Source organism: Ochotona curzoniae, unplaced genomic scaffold, assembly GCF_017591425.1.
Source record: "Ochotona curzoniae isolate NIBS_2020 unplaced genomic scaffold, NIBS_Ocur_1.0 scaffold_4683, whole genome shotgun sequence".
Classification (NCBI taxonomy): Eukaryota; Metazoa; Chordata; class Mammalia; order Lagomorpha; family Ochotonidae; genus Ochotona; species Ochotona curzoniae.
The window spans coordinates 22,441,326-22,466,547 of NW_024467121.1; the positions used below are offsets into that span (position 1 = coordinate 22,441,326).

The window sequence follows — 25,222 nt, forward strand, 5'->3', positions numbered from 1 at the left end:
TTTCCATCTGTGACCCAGGACCACAATCCATATTCATGCCATCTCAGCTCAAACCAGTGGCTCTCTTCATCAGCTGAGCTCTCCAGCCTCCCTGGGAAGTGCCTACAAATCCCGAAATAAGCCAGACAAGGTTTATTCCCTCAGGGAGGTGAGAGCAAGTCGCAGGTGAGGGTGGGGAGGAAGCAGGCAAGGCGCTATTCACACCATTGCACTTCCCCCAAGAGAGGACGCAGGAACACTGACAGAAACAATGGGTGTCAGCTCTCTCACAGGTTCACTGAGTCATCCTCACCCAGACACCACGGAGGGACGGAGGGACCGCAGGACTGCCCGCATGGTACTGATGAGGGTAACCACCAGGCTTAGGGAGGCAGAGCAGCTTGTCCAAGGTCGCATGCTAAGCATTTATTTTATTTATTTTATTTTTATTAGAAAATCAGACATACAGAAAGGAGGACAGAGAGGAAGATCTTCCATCCAATGATTCACTTCCCAAGTGGCCGCAATGGCCAGAACCAAGCTGATCCAAAGGCAGGAACGCAGAGCCTCTTCTGGGTCCCAAGGTTTTGGGCCGTCCTTGACTGCTTTCCCAGGCCACAAACAGGAAGCTGGATGGGAAGCAGAGCTGCTGGCACTGGAACCAGCACCAATATGGGATCCTGGCACGTTCAAGGCAAGGACTTTAGCAGTTAGGCGACCACACCAGGCCCCAAATCTTGATTTTTAACATAATCAGAGCCTTGAAAAACAGACTCTGAGTTATTGGCTTAGTGTCCTGAACTGCAGCCTCGAATGTCCTTCACCTCTCCATCCACTGCTAGATACACATACTCATCAGGCACCCATCTCAAAGGTGCCAGAAACCCTGTGGTGGTCCCCAATGACTTCTCATTCACCAACTCAACTGAAAGTGCAGTCCCCAGCTCCTGTGACACACCCCCTCCAGCTTTTTGGAGCTTTTTTTTTTAACCTTGAGCTGAAGCTTACTCCCCTCCCCAGTCTCCATGTAACCCCTCTTTCTCCTCCGTATTTTCTGGCCTCTCCTCCACCCAGCTGGCTTCTCAGGCCATCCGCCCCTTTACTGTCAGTGGGCTCCACAGTTCAGTCATCTATCACCGCGCCCTACACACCCGTGGGGGCTCACACTGTCCACGCATCCCAACACCTGCTTCCCCCTAACCTCCCAGGTCCTTGTCTCCACCTCTGAAGCTCCTCCGGAGCTCCGGCAGGAGCCCACAGGACTCCCCCCAAGAAGTCCGAGAATCCACACGCATGACCCATGTCCTTTCTGGAAGACAACACATTCCCCTTCTCAGTCACGGACAGCACTACCCATGAACCTGAGCAAGCCAGGGACATGAGAGAGCTCCTCTTCTCTCCCTCCCCGCGCCCAACCCCATCACCCAGCAGCCCTTGGCTCAAGCTGCCACTTCAGGGTTACAGCTTGCTGCCTATTGCTCGCAGCAGTGTCACTTCACTCATGCCTGTGCAGTGGGGGCTCCGGAGTGAGGCCACTCCTCTGACCTCTCCTCTCTACTATTTATCTGAAACAGTTACAGAAAGACAGGCAGAGACATAGCTCCCATTTGCTAGCTCGCTCCCCAGATACAGACACAAGTCAGCAGCCAGGAGCTTCCCGAGGTCCTCCCAGCAAGGCCCAGGCACTTGGGCTGTCCTCTCTTACTTTTCCCAGGCAATCAGCAGGGAGCTACATAGGAAGTGGAACGGCTGGGATTAGAACCGGCGGCCACATGGGATCCCTATGGGATGGCATTACATACCTGCAGTGGTGACTCATAACTTCCAATCCCCAAGTATAGCAAGCGCACAACTCCTCAGTGCCTTATGCCTGCAACTCCCTGAGCCTGGGACATCGTGCTTCTGCACATGCTCGGGCTGAGCAGCCCTCACAGCCTGCACAGCTTCTGGGTCAGCATCTAACAGACCGCACCAACTCCAGGCTCCAGCTCTGGCTGTGAGCTGCTCTGGGGCAGGAATCCTTAGCCCTTTTCATGATTTGGTCATGCTGTGGCACAGGATGGTAGCTGGTCCATGGATGGGAATCAGAAATGGCTGTCAGTGTGTGAGTACCAAGAAAGAACAATAGAGAAAACATTAGCAGGCTGAATCCAGCAGTGCGTTGTTAACGACCACTGTGACCAACTGGGGGTTGTTATGAGGATTTTAAAGATGTCTCACCAATAGGAAATCAATGGGTACAATTCATATTATTAATAGATCTGAAGGAAAATCACATGTGTATCAACCAAAATACTAAAAAGACAACTGGAAAATATAAAACCAACAACAACAGGAAATCAAACAGGAATTGATGGCTACTTCCTTCACTTCTGAAAATACAGATATTACTAGAAAAAGTCAACATGCTCCTTAAAGGGAAAAGTTTTTACCAATACCCACTATATCACTAATATGTAACATTGTATTATAAGTATTAAACAGTGCAATAAACAGAAAGCTACAAGCATCTCCATTTGAAGGAGGCATTTTCAAAAAAGATTTATTTATTTTTATTGGAAAGGCAGATTTACAGAGAGAAGCAGAGACAAAAGAGCTTCTATGTGCTGGTTCACTCCCCTAGTGGGTGCAATGGCCGGAGCTGAGCCAATCCGAAGCCAGGAGTTTCTTCCAGGTCTCCCACATGGGTGCAGGGTCCCAAGGCTTTGGGCCGACCTCTACTGCTTTCCCAGGTCACAGGCAGGGAGCTGGATGGGAAGTGGAGCAGCCCTGATACAAACCAGGGCCCATATGGGATCCTGGTGGATGCAAGGTGAGGACTTTAGCCACTAAACTACCGTGCCAGGCCCTGAAGAAGACATTTTCTAAACTGGTTTTTTTTAAAAAGATATATATTAATATTGGAAAGCCAGATATACAGAGAGGAGGAGAGACGGAGAGGAAGATCTTCCATCTACTGGTTCTGAAGCCAGGAGCCAGGAGCCTCTTCCAGGTCTCCCACGTGGGTGCAGGGTCCCAAAGCATTGGGCTGTCCTCAACTGCTTTCCCAGGGCACAAGCAGGGAACTGGATGGGAAATGGGGCCACCAGGATTAGAATCAGGGCCCATATGGGATCCTGGCGCATGCAAGGTAAGGACTTTGGCCACTACACTAGCACACCAGGCCATAAACATTACATTTCAATGCAATAATCCTGTCTACAGCAAGTGTAGAAGAAATCATTACAAGCCAGGGATTTCTTTTTTTTCCCAAAGTGAACCAAGTCACTATAAATGAGCGTGTTGGTTCGCAACTGAAAATGTAGTTTAAGGAAATGCCACAAGTGCAGAGCTCGTGAGAAGACGTGACTGTGCGTGTCCCCGCCAGCACTGTTTTGAGAAAATCTTAACATGTTCCAGAAATTAGGAAATGATGAACGCCGCAGGATTTGGTCATCATGGAGAGATCAGCTAGTGGTCTATTGGCAGCTGCTGCACCCGAAATACTTCTGAAGATTAGAGGAAGCAGAAGTGGCGTATCTTGTGAGAGGATGGCAGCCAGAATTCCTTCCTCATTCACAAGCATTCAAAACACCACATGTATTTTATCTATATCTAAAGTTTTAAGATGGCTTTGGTGGGGATGAACTCTAGAACAGCTACTATTTTTACCCCCCTTTTGGGGCCGGCAACAGGCAGCACTGTGTGTGTAAATACCTCTCTCCCCCCTGCAAGTCTAGACTTCCTTGAGCTCTATTTAGGGGTGTCCCCCGCCCCCCAGTTCGCATCTTTAACCTCCAAGAGGCATTCCTTTCTTTGATGTCTGCGACTCCTGGCCACCCTTCTCAGCATGTCTGCCTTAATCTGCCTGATGTTTCTGAGGCATACATGGACTCAGAATATGTGACTGTGGAAAAGAAAAATCAGATAGGAATGTAGTTCTGGACTTTTTTTTTTTCTTTCAACATAAAAGAATGTCTTATTGATATGGAAATGAACAGATGTCTGATAACCTTCAGTGAGCCAACCCCTCCAGGGAGCCTCTCCCCAGGCTGGATGGATTCACAGGGTTCTAGACCAGCCCCAATGCGGCAGACTCTCCCCCCATCTCTAGCTATGTGATTTGACAGCCCATAAGATGGGAAAGGCATTCTTGCGCGCCAGACAGCAATTGAGGAAGTGATGTTACTTTTACACGCTGCAGCACTGCCATGGGAGAAAAGGATCTTTCTCTCTTCCAAGGGCAACGCTTCACACAGTCTCCATCTTGTAGCTGACCACTTGCACCAGCACTAAAAGAGAACCGGCAGAAACCCAGGCGGCGGCCTTTCACAGCGCAGGTAATAAAAGTCAACCCTGTTGTTTTATGGTCTGCCACAGGACATGGGTCCCTGCATTCCCAGGTACGCAGCCGCAGGAGAGGATGACCTATAGCGCCAGGAAAGCGGCCAGGACTGCCAAAGGCTGCTTCGTTATTAAACCTGCCTCTACTCGCTCCACTTTTTTTACTAGAAAATTCCAATGCAGGGGCCAGTGTTGTGGTGTAGCAGGCACCAGCTTGAGTACCTGGATGCTCAACTTCCAATCCAGCTCCCTATTGTTATGCCTGGGAAAGCACAGCCCAAGTGCTCGGGGCCCCTGCACCCTCGTGGGGGCCCAGAAGAAGCTCCTGGCTTCACACTGGCCCAGATCAGGCCATTGTGACCACTGAGGAATAAACCAGTAACTCTTTCTCTTCCTCTCTAACTCTAGCTTTCAGGTAAATCTTTAAAAACAAAACTCCAATGTAACCATGTGAAATCCAAATTTACTAGCATCCTCCTGAGCTCCATCCCAATTTGCGCCTCCTCTCACTTTCTCCCTCCCTCCACATTGCCCTAGTTACATTCAAGTCGTACTGTCTTCTCTTTTTCAAAAAAGATTCTATTTCACCAAAAAACAGAATTACACAGAGGGCAGAAAAAGAGATGTATCTGCTGGTTCCCTCCCCAAAATGGCTGCGACAACCAGCGCTGGGCCAGGCTGAATCCTGCAGCCAGCAGCTTGATCCCAGACCCCCATGTGGGTGCACAGGCCGAAGCAGTTGGCCCTCCCTCCACTGCTTTCCCAGGTGTATTAGCAGGGAGAGGGATTGGAAGTGGAGCAGCTGGAACTGCTGCACATTTCAGATGCCAGCATCGTACAGGTAAAGACTTAAGCTGCGATGCCACGATGTTGATTTCCAGGTCCTACTGCCTGCAGCCCTGAAGCCCTGTCCCACACAGTGGCCAGGGGACTCCAGGAGTGCTCACAGTGCATGGGCACTCTCAGGCCACCAGTCACTACCTTCTGGAACTGACCAGATCCCCCCGCAGGGAACCCCATACCTAAGCAACAGTCCCAAAGACTGACCCAGGGAACTCCAAAGGGCTGGCTACCTACCACTGCATACAGTATTGAGAACATACATGGGGAAATTACTGAAGACATCAGGAACTCAAAGTTGACGTGTTTGATATAAAAAAACAAAACAAAACAAAACCCTGGAGTTTTGCAAAACAGGTATGTGAAAGAACCTCATCTAAGTATTCATGGCCAGCCTTCACATCTTTCCCTAGACAATGGAAACACTTGTTGAACCCCATGTCAGACTGACATTTTAAGTTTGAATCAGTTTTTTTCTTCAGTGCTATCAAAGAAAAAGTTAAAACAGAGGGAGGTGCAGATGGGGAACTGACGTATTCAATGTCACAAAATACATCAGTGACAGAGAAAGAATTAAATAAAAAGGATCTCAGGTGTTTTTCTGCCTTTGACTTCCAAGTGCCTGCCTCGGAGACTCTTACTGCCACCTAGTCAAATTTAATACTCGATTGAAGGAAAGTATTCCCCAAATGTAGTTAACCATCTTAAGCGAATTACAAAGAAAATTCTTGCTAATTACCCCTCAAAAACATGTCCTTATCTTCCAGACTCTCATTCTCCAGGGCTAACTGCATGTGGCACTCACAATGACTTCACTTGTTCTAATGAAACTTATCTCAGGGGCCTGGCGCAATAGCACAATGGTTAAGGTCCTCGCCTTGAACGTGCCAGGATCCCATATGGACGCCGGTTCTAATCCCAGCAGCTCCACTTCCCATCCAGCTTCCTGCTTGTGGCCTGAGAAAGCAGAAGACACCCGCATGGAAGACCCAGAGGGATGTTCCTGGCTCTGGATCAGAACAGCATCGTCCGGAAGATCTTCCTCTCTGTCTCTCCTCTCTGTACACCTGCCTTTTGAAGGAAGGAAGGGAGGAAGAAAGGAACTTAACCCCTTCCATACCCGAGGACTCACAGTGGGCTCACAACCCTCACCTGGCAGAAGGACTCCAGGTGGCCTGGTCTCCTCACCAGGGTAAGCCAGACAGCACGTCCATTGCGGTTATGCTGTTGCAGACACTGAAGAATGGGTGTGCACCAAAGAATGGGGTGTGTACGCAGTCCCAAAAGCACCACCCCTACAGACAGAAGGAAGGCTTGGAGTTCAGCCAGAGGCCCCGAAATGAACACCTGCTGTCCCGCTTCGCTTCGCTGATGTGCTTGTCCAACACGGGCAGCCTCGTCACTGTGCCACTCGTGCAAGCACGCTCAGTGGTCCTTAGTGGCCACCCTGGGACTCCCCAACCTTCCCTCGCCTCCCCTGGCCATGCAGTGTGGGCCTAGAGCACCGAGGCTAGGCAGATCCAATGCTGCTTCTGAGCCATTAGTCAGCAGGCTCACCAGTCAGTTCCTAACCTCACATGCATTGCATCATGTAAATACACCAGGTGAATGGGTGAACCTGCCTCCTGGAACACGTGCATGTATGTTCCAGGCTGCTACAAAAAAATAAAAGAAACAAAATTCCAGATTGTCAGGATGCCCTTAAATGGCAACAGATGCATTTAATTTTCCACATTTGTTTCTTTTTCCTGGAGATTTTTCTTTCTTTTCCCTTCTTCCCTTTTCATGTCAGGCTACTGTTTGGTTTACTTTTCCACATGACCAACATTCAAACACCATCACGCACAGACCCTATTAAAACAACAGGCCCTCAAAAGGTTCCAAAATAACAGGCTACAACTTAACGGAATCCCAAACACCAGGTAACACACAGCTTTATAGAGCCAGGTGCTTCCCATCTGCATCCGAGCTCTGTTGTCATGCTATAACCTCACACGCCCTCCTTCCCGGCACTCAACGGCAAATGCGAATAAAGTATGCCCTGCACATGCGTCTAGGGTCTACGCTAGCCATCCAATCACACGCCCCACGGGGACAAGGCTTGTTGGTGCCCATTTTTGGCATCGCCATGCCTTGAAATGGGAGGCAGAAAATCAACGCATGTTGATGAGCGGTCATGGACTCAGTGTTAACACTTCTGGACCTGGGACCCAAGGTGAGGGAAGAGCTTTCAGATTCCCAGAGATTAAGTTTGGGATGTCCTGGCAAGAGTTAGAATCAGGTAACAAAATGGCATCCTGACAACGGGCCCCGGGTTCATCGTTCCTGAGCCAAGCTCTGGGCGCAGGACACCAGCTCTCCTGGAGGCGTTTGCCCAAATTTCACGCCATCTGTGGGTATCTGTGGCTGTGAAGGCATGTAGATTGTGGGTCTGCATAAGCAGGCAGGCCAGATGCCTTCCTTTCTAAAGCCCGGCGCCTCAAAAAGCACAGTTTCATTCCAAAAAGTCAAAGCCAAAAGAAGCCGCTATCGAACACAGGAACCTCCACGGAGCGCTTTCTTCCTAGTCCATCGCCTTAACCATCGATTTTTTTAAAAAGCAAAAACCTCTTTGAAGTGTAAGAGTAAATATTATCCTTCGACAGTACTCACACCCAATAGGGCAAACAGGGCAGCACTGTGACACCCCCAGATTCAGGGCGCCGCCACCCCCCACCCGCGCCAAACAAGGTTGCCATGGAGAGCCATGGGTTTTTGCACGAAGCGCGCCAACCCCAACGAGCTGCCGGCAGCTGCCATCCACCTCGGGCTTAATGGGCCTCAGATGGACACGGAACGTGAGGGCGGAACTCTCCCATCCACAGCATTGTAAAGGACGGTGCGTGGGGGTGGAGAAGGAGAGGCCAGAGGCCCGCAGTCCCGCGCCGGGTGAGGGGGGCGCGCCGCGTGGACCCCAAGACGGCCCCCTCCGCCCGCGGGTGCCCCCTCAATTCCGGAGCCAGATCCCCGGGCCCTGGACCGCCCCGCGCCTCCCCCGCCCCGGGGCCGCCCTCCGGGTCCGCGTCCACCCCTCCACGCCGCTCACCTTGCCGGGGAAGGGCCCCGGGAGGAGCAGCTTCAGGGCCTGCCTCTTCAGCTCCACCAGGCGGGCGTTGCAGTTCTCGCACCAGACGCCGCGGTCCGAGCCGGGGGAGGAGCCGCCGCCGCTGCCCGAGCCCGGGGAGCCCGTGCCGAAGCCCGGCGAGCCGCCTAGGGAGCCTGGCGAGCTGGTGCCGATGCCCGGGGAGGCGGGACCCGGGGAGCCCGTGAAGGAGCTCGGGGACGAGGTGCCCGAGCCAGGGGATGGGGTCCCGGAAGAGCCGAGCGCCGAGCCCGCGCCCTCGGGGGTGGGTCGGCTGCCGGCGCGCGACTCCTCGTAGGCTTTCCGGTACCAGCTCTCGGGGGAGAAGGGCGCCGCCGGCTTGGTGGGCGAGCAGACTTCACTCACCTGCGGGCGAGACACGCAGCGTCAGCGGCTGCACGCGGCCCGGCTGCTCGCGCGCCCCAGGCCTGGGCCGGGCTGGAGACGCCGTCCGCCCGCGGGGACCCCAGGCGCTACGGAGGGACCGGCGGACACCCAAGGGCGCCGGTTCGGCACAACTCGGGGGACCCTGTCTGGCTCATGAATTGTCCCCGAGTCACTCCTTGCGCCCGTCCCCAGGCACCAGCGGAATCCTCTGGGGGTCAGGAGAAGAGCTCGCTCGCGGGGGTCCCTGTACAGGGGAAGGCCTTGCATTCGGCACCCACCTCAAAGGCAGACTCCTGTACAAGATCTCCGAAGGTCCTGCACAAGCTGGGGGGGGGGGGGGGGCCGTGACTTCTAGATTTTTCAGTATTATTCATTCGGGGATCCTGCAGGTCACAGAACGGATCTCCCAGTTTCAGAAGAGACTGGCTTGAGGAAGCGCAGAAAATTCACGGGAGATCCTCCTCCCTTCCCCTCCCCTCCCCCCAATTTTCGGCCGAACTCTGCCTGCAAGTCTAGTTATCCTGGGAAAGTTATGGGTGCCGGGGGAGGCAGGAACCAAGAGGACAGAAAGGGGGAAAAAAAAAATCCGCGAGCGAGGCAGGCGCGCGGGCGTGCTCCGGGCTGACCCGCCTCCGAGCGCGCACGGGCCCCGGCGGAGGCGCAGCTGCAGCGGGAGCAGGGCTCGGGGCCGCGCGCTGCCTGCCGGCGCGCTGGGAGCTTCCGCACGGGTCCCGAGAAGGGGCCGGCTAGCCGACCCCGGGTGGGTCTGGATCCGTGCGCCCGCTGCGCGCCCAGCACAACTTACCGCGTATTTCTTGCCCCTGGTGGAGACCGCAAGCCTCTCTTTATTTCCAGCTACGGAATTCATGGTTGCTTTTCCAGAGGAGAGTGTCTCCGGCTCCCTTTCGCCACTGACTGGCTACATCCAACGGGTCTCGCGACCCAGCTGCGTCCTCCAGTCGCGCGGGGTAGGGGCTGTGCTTGGCCCGCAAGTCAAGATTTCCCAGTGGTGGAGACGGAGGGGGTGTAAAAGCCAAAGGAGCCCCCCCCCCAGAAGTCGCAGGCGCAATCTGCGGGGAAGGGTGTAGGTTGCTGCTTCTTATTCTCTCCCACTGCGTGTCATCTTCCTCTCGTGCCTCCTCCAGGCACGCGTGCTCCGATCGCAGTCACAGCCGGACGACCGGCAGCGCAGTCCTCAGCCCAGCCGGTCCGCCCTCCTCCTCCTCGCACCGGGAAACCGAAGGGGGTGCAGGCGGGGCGCGCGCCACTGCAGGATGCCGGCGAGCCCCCTGCCCCCCCCCCCCCGGGGCCGGACTCGGTCCGCCCTGGAAGCCTGCGGTGGGAACTTGTCTCCCTCACCGAACGTGGTTATAACTGGAGTTCAAAGAAAATTCTCCCAAAATATAAAGATCCAGGCTCGGGGAGGAGCCTCGGCGTGTCGCCGAGCCAATATGCGCCGGCCCGTTTCGCCTGACAGTTGCGCTAGGGCAGCAGGGAGAGGGGGCGGCTCCGCGTGGCCCGCCGCGCCGTCCGTGGTCAGCGCGCGCGTGTGCGCCGGGCTACAGCGCCGGGCCCCGGGAGCCTCGGCCCCGCCACGCGGGGACCCGCCGCCTGCCTGCCGCCTCCGCCGCCGCCCCGGCCGGGATCCATTTTATGCCGCCGCGCCGCTGCCTGACATTGCGAGGGCCGAGAGCCGGGGCGGGGGTGGGGTCGTAAATCTCGCCGGCTGCCGGCAAGTTGCTGGCTGGCGGCCCGCCGCCCGGGCGCTGAGGAAGCCGCGCCGGCCGGGGGGCTGCGGGGCCGCGCCGCGAGCCAGAGAGCCAGCGGCCGGACGGAGAAGCTGCGCCCGAGCCGCCCCCGCCCCCAAGTTCTTTCTCTTCCTGGCGAGGCGTGCAGGTCTGCCTTGGAAACGCCGTGTGAAAGGGACTGAGTCACAAACAAGTCCGCAAACACGCACCGGTCCTCCCCCCGCCCTTTGTTCTCCCAGACCTGCCCTGCGCACCTCTTCTGGACCTGTCCCCCTCCCTACCGCGGGGCCGAGGGCGGACTCCCCCCCACGACCCCAACCCCCGGGGAGGACTTGGGGTAGTGGGGGTCCCTGGCGCCCCGCCCGCCCGCCGGGGCCCGGATATGCGGTGTGTGGAGTCACCGAGCAAGGCTTAGGGACAGGTGAGCCCTGGGACCCCGAGGGGCTCCGCCGGGCAGCAGGAGAGACGCTGGGACTAACCCGGCGACGGCACGGGCGCAGCGCGGCACGGGCGTAGGCCTGGCGAGGGGGTGTGGCGCCGTCTGGCCTTGGCCTCTTCTTGCCGGGGGTCCGTCCTCGTGGCCCTCCTTCGCTCGCGGGGCCCGCAATGTGTGTGTGTGTGTGTGTGTGGCTTGGGGGTGGAGAGGGGTCTCCGAGGCACGCACCTATCCCCCACCCCCACCCCCGCTCCCCGGCCCTGGAGCGCAGGAAGAAGCCGGCAGATGCCAGGCTCCACACGTGGCTGCTCCGGGGTGTCATTTTTCATCTCCCGGGAGGGACATTGCTTCTGGCGAGCCGGCAGGTCCATTTTGTCGTGACCTTTAATTAACACCCGCGAGACGACCCGCGCGAGCCCGGGGATCACGTGGAGTGTAATGGCATCTCCGTGCCCCGGAGTCCCGGCCCGGGGCGAGGAGTGGCGGCGGCGAGGGTGCACGAGACCGGCACGGCCGGCGCTTCGCAGCTGCTGGCGTCCCTCTGCGATAGGGGACGAAGCCGAGGGGCCCGGGAAGCCACTATTGGTTGGAGGTGGGGGAGGGTACGGGAGCACTGGGGCGACGCCGCCCTGGCTGCATGCCTTCCTCGCAGAAATTCCTGCCGCGCCTCCTCGCGCTGCAGACCTCGCGTGGGAATCTTCCACAACTACCAAAGCGCGTTGAGAAGGAGATAAAAATGAAGACGTCGAGAGCGAGGTGGAAGTTGCCATGACGTTCCTACTTGCCCAGGGGTAGCGATCCTACCGATAGAGGACCTGAGAGGGTAGGTACGCCTCCAGGCAGCGCGCCCGCGCCCAGCCAGCCACATCAGTATTCCGCCAAGATTTCGCGGGAAAATTAGCATCGCCATTAGCTAGGCGCCGCTGCTCGTCGGCCGGAACGCCGCGCGTGGCCGGGGAAGGGGCCTGCGAGCGAAGGCGCGGAGTGGGACAGGCTGGTGGAGAGGGCGAGCTGCCCCGGAGATGCGCCGTGCACCTTGGAGACCGCCGCGCCCGGGGCTGGCCTGATTTGCATCCCGGGAGTAGCCAGGGCCCCAGAGCGCGTCTGGCGGGCTCCGAGCGCCCTCTGTTGATGAAAGCGAGTGTGATTTCGGCATTTTCAGTGGATAGTTTGATAGAGCGAAACGTGCACATCTTCCGTGTACAAATCTATTAATTGCGACAAGTGTATACCCGCGGTTAAGCCACTCCCTCCGTGAAGATACATATGCCCATCATCTGTATCTTCCCGGGCAGACCCCACCCTCTAATGCAATCACTGCTCTGACGTCTGTCCACATAATTAGTTTTAACTGATCGTGTGTGTGTTAATTCATAGAATAAAAACTGTGTTGATTGTTTCAATCAACATTGATTTTAAAAAAAACATTTATTTGACAGTTACAAAAAGAGGGGGACACAGAGAGGTTTGCAATCCACTGGTTCTCTCCTCAGATGGCCACAGTAGCCAGTGCTGGGCCATGCTGAACGCAGGAGCCAAGAGCTTCTTGCAGGTCTGAGTGCAGTGACCCAAGTGGTTACGCGTCTCCCACTGCATCCCCAGGCCATCAGCAGGGAGCTGGAAGTGAAATGAGCAGCCGGGACACGAACCTGTGCCTGTATGTGATGCTGGAGTCACAAGCGGCAACTTAACCCAACATGCCACAACAGCAGCCCCAGAAAATTTGTTTTTTTCCATTTCACCTTGTCCCCAACATAGATTTGTTTCCTTTTTGTATGTTGATTTTTTTTTTGTTGTGTTACTCCCTCCATCATCCTGCCTCTTCTTCGTTGAAGAATCCTTAGTTTTCTGTTTTCACCGCCTCCAATGATAATGTTTATAATTTATACTTTACTTTTCATGGGTACTTAAGGTTAGCACTGTGCTATTTCACATAAATAATAAGACTCCAACAATACTAGTAAAATCTCATTTTACCTCCTTTTGCGGTACAATTTGGATTTATGTTTGTATCAACAAGCATCATAAAACCCACAGTGCAGGCATATTGATGTTACTTAAATAATCTAGTGCCATTCAGTAAAACCAATTATCCAATTTGACCCTTTCTGGAACCCTCTGGGTTTTCTTTCCTACAGCACCAAGTTTCTCACGGGGCCATTTTCTTGTGGCCAAGAGCCTCAGTTAGCATTTCTTGGGTTGGAATTAACCAGTTCTCTCACACTCTTGGTCTCACTCTTGTGTGGCACTGAGTGTGGTGTGGGGGTGGCAGTCATTTGGCTCTCAGCCCCAGTGAGGATGCCCATGGCCTTCTGGCCGTACCTTCTTTGAGCTCCAAGGCAGCAAGGAGCTGGTGGGGCATGCTCCCACGGGTCTCCCCCAGGTCCTTTTTCTCTGCGGTGCTTTGAAGATTGTCATGCACCTTGGCCTTTCAGCCATTTGACCTTGGTGTAGTTTTCTTGGAAAGCATCTTGCTTAGGACTTCCTAAATTCTTCCAAGCTGAGAGCGGATGTGGGAGTTTTTTCACCAAATCTGAGGGATCTGCAGCCATGAATTATTCAGATGTTTTTCTCTCTCCTTGCCTGTAACTCTGATCACATGTACGTTGGTCCATGTGCTTGAGACTGTGCCATGGGTGACAAACTCCATTGCCCGTTTCCATTTCTACCTGTGTTCTACAAATTGGATAATTTCTACTTACCTTTTTTATTTTTTTTAAAAAAAAGTATTTATTTGAAAGGCAGAGTTACAGAGAGACGGAGAGAGATGGATCTTTTTGCTGCATCAGTCCCCCACATGGGCCAGGCCGAAGCCAAGAGTCTGGAACTCCATCCAGGCCTTCTGCATAGGAAACAGGGCCTAAGCACTTGGGACATCTTCTGCTGCTCTCCCAGGTGCAGCAGCCAGGAGCTGGAGGGAAAATGGAGCAGCCGGGCTCCCAACTGATACTACAACAGGCCAGCCTGGCCCTTGCTTATTCTGTATTCAACAGTGTTCACTGAAATCTCTGCCCTGCACTCACCTTCAAGACACTGTGTCCCCCGGACTCTCATAGCTCCTTTGTAAAATCCATGCTCAAAAACAACAGCCAAAGCTCAGGAGGAAATCCAGTGCAGACGTCAGGACTGCCACGCTCACTGTGGCTCTTTCCTTCCCAAGATCTTCCTCCTGCTTTTCCAGCTAGCCTGACTTCCCTGAACTCCACCAAGTATCACCACAAACCACTGAGCCTGGTCTTCCCCCAGCAGTGGAGCCTCTGGGCTCAGCATCCTGAAACAAACGCCAGATAAGCCTCCCCTCTGGCCTCCTCAGCCTCCTCCTCCTCCTCTTGGAGACCCACGTGGCCTGATCCCCAGTACCCTGTGAGATGGTCCATGTTGTATACAAGAGACTCCCTAATTTTAGCCTTCATGTGGACTTTTCCAAGTCTGCCTCAGGCTGTTAGAATTCTCATAGTTTCAGTGTGTGTCTTTTCTGTGAGTTGGCAGCCTGCAAATGTAGCTATAATTTTGTTTTATAGTAGACTTAGGAATCCCAGTGGTGCAACTGAACTCTTCATAGACAGATTAATAGATGATATAGATATAAATATAGGCATATTCCTCACCCCTGCCAGGGATGCTAGCAGCATGACGCCAGGATTTGCATGGGGAAAGCATTTATTTTGAGAAGGGATGAAGTGGGCACTGGATGCTGAAAGCACAGAGTATCTGTGATATCAGTGATGGCCCTGGGCAGGAAACAGGATCTCCACTATGACCAGGAGCAAGGGTGCTGCAGAGGACTGCTCCCTGAAATTGGTGCTGAATTTCTTGTTCCACATTCCTTGTTAGCTTCATTGTTAAGGGGACCCAGCTCCTCTGGAGATTTCATGAAATTCCCATATTTTCAAAGGATGCAATTTAGCTTCCCCACTAACATACTTATAGTTAGAATAGATTCTGCCATGGTGGTTCTGAACAGCGAAAAGTCAAAACCAGAAGTGAATGCTGCAGCACCGAGCTAACAACTCATAATCACTCAACAGAGTGCAAGAGATCCCACTCCTGCTGCTTGCAGTGTTTTCCCATGGGTACACCTTCCCTGGCAAGCTCCGGCAGCAATGTGCCACCCGAGCCAGGGGACAGCAGGTGCCCCAGGCAGCTGTGTCCCCTCGTACAGAGATTGTTAGAGTGGCTTCCCCTGTCAGTGTGCTAGCCTGATGAATATGCAGACAGCATCTGCATATAATCTACTGGAGTTCTGGGGACCATATGACCTTGCATGGGCTGCCAAGGAAGACTCTGCAAGCTGGTAACTTGGTGCATGTGTGGTCACGGATGGGGTAGGGGTTATTACTCTACAAGCTGAGACAGTGTACCATTCACAACATCATGTCCATCATTCATCATACTAGCCTCATCAATTCTTTTGGTGTGAAAGTCCACATCTTGATTCCAGTCCAAGAAAATACAGGAATAGGAAAAGACATGAGCCAAATGTGTATGACCAGAGCAATACATGTTAGGGGTTGTTACCATTATTTGGCTCTGGGGTTGGAGGAGAAAGATCAGATATTAAATGGGGTTGAAGAGAATAAGACAGTGTTCATCCCCTGCCCTGGGGCATCCCATGCCAACGCTCTGGGCTATGCCTCCACTCATCCCAGGAACTGGAGAAACTTGCTGGGGAGAGGGAATTCCAGTGCCTGGGTGTCATTGGTTCTGATAGCAAAGGAAAACATACAACCTGCACGTGCATCAGTCAGAGACGAGTATAACAACCTGTAGTCAAGACAATGCCATATCAGGCAGCCCTTACAAGTCTTTTCATCCCCAGCTGTAAGGAACTGCCTTGTACTTAGGCAAGTGTTACACTGCAGGGAGAAAAACGGCCAGCAGCCGATTCCAATCTTGGGGCCGGAGACAGTCTCAAACCCCCCGCAGGGTGGCACTTGTGGAGGGCACCCCTGCCAGATGGAATCCAACTAGGGAACTGTGGGCTCACCTCTGTGGGACTGCAGGGTGCACCGGCTTGTTCAGAAAGATGGAGGTGCTGAGAGGCTGAGGCAGGGTGGATCACAGAACTCAGCTGCCGCTCATAGGAGCAAGGCTGGGAAGGATCTGGGCTGGGCTGTAGCACCCACTGGCACATGGGAGATCTGGGGCTCAGGTAGGTCTGTAGGGGAACTTTGGGTACGCCCTTGGTGGGCCACTGCTTCCACTGGTGAGCATGAAAGCTGGGACTCGGGGTGGGCCAGTCTGTGGGCAGGTCAGGCTGAGCTATGAGCAAGGTTGCCGCACCTGCTGGTCTGCACAAGAGTCAGAATGGGTGTGGGCCAGCCAGGCTAGGTCGCAGCACCTGCTGGCAAGTGCTAGCACTGGGTCAAGTCATGTCAGGCTGGATCGCAACACCCCCAGGCAGGCACAAGATTCAGGGTTGGGAGCAGGCATAGTAGGGGAACCGTAGGCACTCCCCTTCTGGGCTGCAACTCCCCCTGGTGAGTGTAAGAACCAGGGCTGGGGGAGATTAGGCCAAGACCACATGGGCAGCACCCATTATCTGGGCGTCAGTTGGGTTGAGCTAGGCCACAGCACTCATGGTTGTGCATGAAAGCTGGATAGGATGCAAGATGGGCCAAGGTGGGCCAGAGCACAGGCCAGCATGCACAAAAGTCAGGGTTGGATGCAGGCCTGGTAGGGATTATTGGGGTTGTCCTGGCTGGGCCACAGCACCCACAGGTGTGCATGAGGACCAGGCCAGTGATGCAGCTGGGCTGAGCTGAGCTGGGCCACAGTACCCATCATCAGTTCACATTAGAGATGGTACTGGGGGAAGAACTAACCATGCAGCTGCATCTACTAGTATGTGTATTAACTGGGGCAGGTGATGGATTGAACCTGACCCTGCACTGGCTAGTGCAAACACAGTCAAATCTGAAGTCATCGCAGGTGAAATTTCTTGGGGGACCCCCAACTAGACCACTGGACTCCAACTCTAGCCTCAGGGAAAATCACAATATATGCAGTCTGACCTTGAAGTGCATGTATCGGGACTGGGCCTCTCAGTTGCTAATGCCTGTGCAGTTGACAGCAAGCTCAGAAACACACAAGAGACATGACAGCCAGCTTATGGAGGCCAGCAGAGGACTTCAAGTGCCACATCAGAGGATGGAAAGCAGAATACGTTGGACCGTTCTCCTGGCCAAGCTTTGCAACATGTTCCTGGGTATGTGGATGCATTAAGGTTCACCTGGTTAGTCAACAGACCTTGGGAAAATTTTCTCAACCCTGGTGAACAAAGCAAATGATGTCTTAGATCTATCAAAACCACTCATGTAACACTCTCAGAACATTCTTCCCCACAGCATGGTCCCTAAGGCATCATCAAAAGGACCCTCCCCTATCCCTGGGTGCTGATGTAGCTTGACAGCAAGAAGCAGCCCCCTACCCTTCTACCACTGTGTACATAGAACGAAAAAAATTGAAATATTTGTCACACTCACTTTCCTCCATACCTGGACCCTCCCCACCATGATAGGAGACCCACATGGGCATGCATCCCTTTCAAGGATGTAAACAATATTACAATTAAATTAAATTAAAAATTTCGAAAAGATACCTGCATTCCCATGTCAGTTTGCCTGGGTTTACTCCAGCTTCCTATCAATGCAGACCCTGAGAGGCAGTGGGCAATAGCTCAAGTGACTGAGCCCCTGCTACCCAGGTAGGAGCCTATGTCAGCTTTCCCACTCTTGCCTCTGACCCTTGGCCATTGTGGATATGCGGGGAGAGAGCCAGCGTATGGGAGCTCTCTCTCTCCATGTCTCTCAAATAAAGTTTTAAAAAGGAAAGTTGAGAAGCAGTGCAGTAACCTAGTGGCTAAAGTCCTCACCTTGCATGCGCCAGGATTCCTCATCGGCACTGGTTCGTATCCCGGCTGCTCTTCTTCCCTTCCAGCTCCCTGCTTGTGGTCTGGGAAAGCAGTCGAGGATGGCCCAAAGCCTTGTGACCCTGCACCCATGTGGGAGACTCAGAAGAAGCTCATGACTCCTGGCTTTGGCTCAGCTTAGCTCCAGCCATTGCAGCTACTTGAGGAGCAAACCAGTAGTTGGAAGCTCTTTCTATCTCGTCTTCTGTCTGTAAATCTGACTTTCCAATAGAAGTAAATAATTTTTTTAAAAGGTTGGGGGGAAGGGAAGAAATCTTTTTATGAAACCATAGTGGAATGAAAAGCTATTGGCTTTAAGTTAAAAAAAATCAAATATGTGCATATAGTGTGATAGTGGAAGGAAGATCTCTCCTTTGTAACTCTGATTTTCAAATAAATAATTTTTAACTACCAAAATATTTTAAAACTAAGGAAAGTGTTATCTTTTGGAACAAGGTCATAAGCCACTGGAGAGTAAATGGCTGAACATGCCTCATGGCATCCATGGTTATGAACATCCAGACTCGTTCATACCCATGCATGCACAGGTGTGCACACACACACACACACACACACACCAGCATACTCAGCCAAAGTCAGCTTATCAAAATGCAAAGCGGGACAAGGAGCTGGGTAGAAAATAATGGAAATTAAAGTAAGCTGGAAAGATCTACAAAAGAAAAAAAATAGTTCATGGTGCTCTGTTTATAACTTCCTTAACATTGTGTTAGGAGACCCCTGAGTTGTTTAGAGATAAAGTAATTTACTCAAAGACACAGAGTCAGTCAGGGAAAGTGCCAGGAGCCATGCAGACTCTTTCCTAATCCCCACATGGGACCCACACACAGCTCAGGACTGGAGGAGCAACACATATGAGTGGCAAGTGCAACCTAAGAAGGCTGTGAATAAAACAAAACTATTGATGGCTGCTCCCACGAACTCAGAGCCAGACCAGAAGTCCACTCTCTGAGGACTGCTCAGAAGTGCTTTCGTGTATAATTTCTAAAGCACCACCAAGCTTACAGATCAAGTAAACCAATCAGCAGGAGGCCAGGCAACAGGAGGCATCACCAGTGGAGGGGGTCCAAGAAGGGTGGTAGGGGGCGTGGCTGTGGGCTGGGCCCCATAGGATGGATAGGAGATTGAGGAAAGGCTGGGAAACACATTGAACAGGAGATGGAGCCCAGGATAGGACCTGGGGATCACTGTGCCCACAGGAGTCTGGAAAGATGAGGCCAGTCATGTATTTTGAAACTGGAGTTTAGGAGTTTGGATCACAGGACAATTTAGAATGCCCTGGGTTTTAAATGACTGATGGCTAGACAAAAGCCTCATGGTCACTTTAACTTAATAATTTATAAGAAAAGTTGAAGTAGTAGGATGTGCAGGCAAGTAGATTTACAGAGAGAAGGAAGGAGAGACAGAAAGATCTTCCAAGCACTGGTCACTCCCCACATGGCCACAATAGCTGGAGCTAAGCTGACCTAAAGTCAGGAGCCAGGATCTTCTTTGTCTCCCATGCAGGTGCAGGGTCCCAAGGCTTTGGGCCATCCTCTACTGCTTTACCAGGCCACAAGCAGGGAGCTGGATGGGAAGTGGAGCAGCCAGGGCAAGAACCAGCACCCAAAGGGGATTCCGATGCATGCAAGGCAAGGATTTAGCCACCTAGTCGTCACACTGAGCCCAGCAGAGCGGAATATTCTAACACGGAGTAATGGCAATGGCTGCATCACCCAGTTTACAGAAAGATACTGAACTTTGATGAACTCAGAAAGGGAGAATTTTATCATAGGTGAATTGTATCTCAATAAAGCCAATTCAGGAAAGCGGCTGGAAAGATAAAAGGGGGTGGAAATGAGGCTTCCATGCCACAACTTGCAGCACTCAGCAGACAGCCTGGCAGATCAAACACGTGTGAGGAGGGACAACTGCTGGGCAAGGAGCTGGGCAGGAGTGGCAGAGCTCAACTTCCCATTAACAGGGAAATTGGGAGGAGGACCATGGTTTAGAAGAGATTGGGCCACTAGAAGTGGAAGTTCCAGTCAGCCTGGGTACCCATTTCAGGACCTACAGCACACCCAGCTGGAATCTCCCAGGACCATCAGTGCCTTGGGACAGTGAACCCAACCCAACTGGGAGTTCCCAGCTTCTAGCTGCTGCTGCCAAGAGAAGAGTCATGAAAAAAAACAAAAACTAGGGCTGGCACATTAGGTCAACTGGCTAATCCTCCACCTCCAAGTGCAGCTTCCCACATGGGCACCAGTTCACGTCCCAGCTGCCCCACTTCTCATCCAGCTCCCTGTTTGTGGCCTGGGAAAGCAGGGAGGATGGCCTAATGATGCCTTGGGATCCTGCACCCCCCACAGGAGACCTGCAGAAACTCCTGGCTCCTTGCTTCAGATCAGCTTAGTTCCAGCCATTGCCACCATTTGGGGAATGAATCAGTGGACAGAAGATCTTTCTCTCTCTCTCTCTCTCTGTACATATATCTTCCCAATAAAAATAAATATTTCTTTAAAAAAAAAACCCTGAGATCATGTGCATAATTTTAAAAAGTCTTGATGTTAGGGTCTCTGCTCAGGGCACAGAAAACACTGCAGGGGTGTGGGATTTTAGTAGCTCCACCAGTGAGGGCTCCTGACCATGACCTATTTTGTTAAGCAGTGCTGGTGTTGCTCACACTCCTTATCTCACAGCTGGGCTGCCTGAGCCAGGGACTTACACAAGGAGCCTCTGGTATCTTCAGAATGGTTACCCCATCATCATCTTTGCCACCAGCACCACCTTTGTCACTTTCCCCTTGATCTCACAGTCCTCTGGGGACTGTCATCATACCTGCATGTGCCAAGGGAATCTGCCCTATTGTAGGCTTTCACCATTAAGCCAGTCGTCCTGACCCATTCATGTCTGGTCCATTCACCATTTGTAAGCTAGAAGTGCAGCATGGAGAGAAGGAGTAGGGGGAAAGGATAAGAGAGATGGAAAGATGGAGGGAGGAATGATGGATGGATGGATGGATGAATGGATAAATAGATGGGTGGATGGATGGGTGAATGCGTGGGCAGGTGGATGGCGGATGGATGTATAGATGGATATATGGATAGATGAGTGAACGGGTGGATGCGCAGGTGGATGAGCGGATGGATGGGTGGATGGAGAATAGATGAGTGGATGGGGACGTGGGTGGGTGGGTGGGAGACATGACCCTGGCAAAAGGTGGGATCAGAGAGGAGTGAATGGAGTATAGACAGTGCTGGTGTGGAACCCAACACCACACTTGGTATTACACAAAGGCAGAGATGGAGGTCAAGCTGCAATCCCTCTTGTTACTTTTCTAACACATGGAAGAAAACCACAGGATTTAAATGTAAAGCCTCATTTAAAAACAACAGCACGGGAAAATATCAGAGAACAACAGAGTTATGGTTTCCACAGCAACATTCACGTGACCACCCAACTACTATTCAGTAGATAAAACTAAGCATTTATGTTGCTCTTGACATTCAGCCATATGCCACATGCAGATGTTTTGCTGGTTTATCATTCCTCACAGCCACCTGTGAGGGGGCGACGTTCTCACTCCCACAGCAAGGGCAAGGAAGCCAAGTCTCAGGGACATGCCTGGTGAACCCGGGTGCTGGGAGCAGCTGGCTCATGGGCCTCTCCAGCTCACAGCAGGCAAAGTGCGCCGAAACACTACCCCCAGGGCTGCCCAGAAGTCCCATCATGCTTACTGTGCGTCCGGTTCTGCTAGAAGATTCTTCTCCCTCTGCCCTCCATGCTCTCCTTACCAATGAGGACTGAATCACACAAAACTGCAAAAGCAATCATAAAGTCACTGCACTTTGGGCAAGGACAAGTTACAAAATGATTGCTCATTACAGAGCTGGGAAATCACTTCTCGGCCTTTTGGCTAAGATCAAGTGTAGTATCACTACAGAGTTGTGGCCTTGGGATTTGAGATATCCATTCCATGCTGAGTGGACAAGGTACAGGAAAAGAGAGATGAGAAGGAATACCACATACTTCAACTCTGTTTTTTTTTTTAAGATTTATTATTACTACTATTATTATTGGAAATGACTACCAGATTTACTGAGAGAAGGAGAAACAGAGAGAAAGATCTTCTGTCCTCTAATTCACTCCCCAAATGGCTGCAACAGCTGGAGCTGAGCTAAATCCAAAGCCAGGAATCAGGAGTTTTTTCCAGGTCTCCTATGTGGGTGCAGGGTTCTAAGGCTTTGGGCCATCCTCCACTACTTCCCCAGGGCATAAGCAGGAACGTGGATGGGAAGTTGCGCACCTGGGACATGAACCAGCACCCATATGAGATCCTGGCACCTGAAGAAGGCTTAGCCAGTTGAGTTATCTCATAGACCCTCAAGTCTGTTCTTATATGCCCAACTCCACTGCCTCCACAAACTCCAGGGGTGTATAAGGAGAAAGAAAAGAAGAGATAACCTGTGCCTGGTGTGGTAGCCTGGCGGCTGAAGTTCTAGCCTTGCACATGCCAGGATCCCATATGGGCGCCGATTCTAATCCCAGCCACCCTGCTTCCCATCCAACTCCCTGCTTGTGGCCTGGAAAAGCAGTTGAGGATGGCCCAAAGCATTGGGACCCTGCACATATATGGAGACTCAGAAGCTCCTGGCTTCAGATCAGCTCAGCACCAGCTATTGCTGCCGCTTGGGAAGTGAATCCGCAGAGGATCTTCTTCTTTGTCCCTCCTCCTCTCTGTATATCTGATTTTCTGATAAAAAAAAAAATAAAGTAAATCTTTAAAAAAAAATAAGAAGGAATAATTCCCCTCATGGGTCAGAAGAATGAGGAGCAACAAACACCCAGAAGAGAAGCTGAGACAGTTTCACTCACTGGCAGACCCCAACAGAGGTAGAGAAATGTATTATTGGTAAAGCTTTCATGCTGTGAAGTTCCAGCTCTCAGGTGAACACAGGTGCATGGATTGAAAGCACAGCCAAGGGCTGTCTCTAGGCCATCAGTTGTGACATGCGACCCTCAATTTCAAGCGGCGAAGGCCTGACGCCTGGCTCCAACTGCAGCTGTCATCACAACAACTGATCCTTCTGGAGTTGTAAACAGAAACAGATGAAACACCCAGAAGAGCTCAAATAAGAGGCGGTGCCAGCCCTCCTGTGGGAAGCAAAGTGACAAAATGCAGAGATCCCCCAAACTGGGGGAAAACCACACTGGCAAGCCGAAAGTCACTAACCTTTCCACCTTAGGGGATAAGCTGTGCACCCAGACTCTGTTAGACGTTTCCAAAGCAATTCTATCGCTCTTCATCCTGCTCCTCCCCACCCCCCAAAAAAACAGGCAGTGGGTAATAGACTTACAATCAATATAGTCTTTGGCTATGCTAAAGCAGGTCCACTTCCTATAGGAAGCTTTTCCCAATTGGTTCCACTAACCCATAATGTTCTCCATATTTCCTCCCTAACTGCAACCTTAACTTCCTGGTATCCTTAATAACTAGGCATCTACAATCGTAACATGGGAGCTATCCATGCTGACCTTGTCCTCTCCTCCTGAATGAGCCTGAGGCCATGATGCAAAGCTAAGGTGCAAAATGATCACTAATGACAGAACTGTGACTTTAGAGGCATTTACTCAATGGTTCCAATTGTGCCCATTAGACTGTCAGTTCTCTGGGGCTGGGAATGGGTCTTAAACCTTTCTATTCTTCCCACCCACCATGGCCCTGAGTAGGGCTTTTGCTACCCATGCGCAGAGAAACTAGGTGTGGCTCGTGCCATGTGCAGTAATTCTATTAAAACATTATCTGGGGCCCGGCGGCATGGCCGAGTGGCTAGAGTCCTCGCCTTGAACCCGCCTGGGATCCCATATGGGCGCCGGTTCTAATCCTGGCAGCTCCACTTCCCATCCAGCTCCCTGCTTGTGGCCTGGGAAAGCAGTCGAGGATGGCCCAAAGCTTTGGGACCCTGCACCCGTGTGGGATACCCGGAAGAAGTTCCTGGATCCTGGCTTCGGATCGGCATAGCCCCGGCCGTTGCGCTCACTTGGGGAGTGAATCATCTGACAGAAGACCTTCCTCTCTGTCTTTCCTTCTCTCTGTATATATGACTTTTCAATAAATAAATAAATCTTTTAAAAAAATTATCTGAAAGACTGCCTTCGGTTCTTAACCTTTTACAGCCCAAAAGATGAATGGCTTAGCTGATCACCATGAACTAAAAGCATTGCTCAAAATCAAAGATAAGAGCCAGCAGAAAATGGGTAAAATTGGACTTTGGGAAAGCAAAACAGCTTCCAGTCCTTCTCTAGGTGAGAACACACACACCAACACGTGCAGTGTTGCAGAGGACAAGACTCACAAGGGAAACAAGTGTAGGATATTACAAAGCGTCGTTATTGGCCAAGCCTGGAGATACCAACTCCCACTACACTCCAGGAGCCACTACAGCAGGGGACAGGGCAGTGAAGTCAGGGACTTTTAAGCTCTCATGTGCCAACCAGCTTGAGAACTGTTCAGGACAGTTTCCATGCATTCAATTAAGGAAGTGGCAGCAGACGGGAAGGGAGCTGCTGCAGCCCAAAGTTTCCAAGTAGTTTATCTAAAGTAGCACCTTAGCAGGCAGGGGAGGGAGGGGACAGGTAAGGAGCCTCAGGAGCCAGTTTGGGCATTCAATTAACATGAAACTGAGAGGCAAGTAGGAAGGGTGGGGTGTGGAACCTCCATTTCTGTGCTGTCAGCACTGTCAAAACGGCAAGTGGGTGCTAGCTAATCAACCAGCTGCACCCCATCACAGTAGTTTCTGGACACTAAACTTAGAAGTGATAGATTCAAAAGAACATTATTAAGAAAGTGTGAGGAAGCTAAAAACAGTGACTTCAAAACCTAGTAGCCCCACTCTCACCTCCTGGAGGTCAGTCACTAAAGAACTTTCCATGCCAACTGGAAGATCCTTGGGTGCAGCAGGCGTTGCTCTGAGAGCACCGGGCATGACCCAAGCAGTCAGGCTTCAGAACAAAGTATGCTACGTGATCACCACCTCCCCCATCCCAGTTCAGTGTATAAAGTTCACTATTGGGCCCATCACGATAGCATAGTGGTTAAATCCTTGCCTTGTGTATGCCAGGATCCCATATGGGTACTGGTTCATGTCCCAGCTGTTCTACTTCCCATTCAGCTCCCTGCTTGTGACCTGGGAAAGCAGGGAAGATGGCCCAAAGCCTTGGTTCCCTGCACCCACATAGGAGACCCGGAAGAAGCTCCTGGCTCCTGGCTTTGGATCAGCTCAGCTCCAGCTGTTGCAGCCATTTGGGGAGTGAATTAGAGGACAGAAGATCTTTCTGTCTCTCCTCTCTGTATATCCGCCCTTCCAATAATAATAAATCTTTTCTAAAAAAGTTAACACCGCTATTTCACTGCAAACCTCAGTTGCCTGCAACATGGACTAACCATTCTGCCCAATACCACAAAAGAAATTAACATGGCA

The 25,222-nt window shown here is 52.1% G+C and overlaps 1 protein-coding gene and 1 non-coding gene across 2 annotated transcripts in view; one reads left to right on the forward strand and one right to left on the reverse strand.

The window, feature by feature from the left end:
- The window catches only part of KIF26B (kinesin family member 26B), a 413,315-nt gene extending 403,797 nt beyond the window's left edge, over positions 1-9,518 (reverse strand). Inside the window, exons 1-2 of the mRNA XM_040968150.1 lie at positions 9,456-9,518; positions 8,228-8,629 (exon numbers count right to left, since the gene is read on the reverse strand). Of these exons, the coding sequence (XP_040824084.1) occupies positions 8,228-8,629; positions 9,456-9,518 (465 nt within the window). The remainder of the gene's footprint in view (positions 1-8,227; positions 8,630-9,455) is intronic.
- Positions 9,519-21,637: 12,119 nt separating this feature from the next.
- On the forward strand, positions 21,638-21,833 carry LOC121148252. The gene has a single exon (XR_005882534.1). It is a non-coding gene; the product is annotated as a U2 spliceosomal RNA (small nuclear RNA).
- Positions 21,834-25,222: the final 3,389 nt, after the last annotated feature.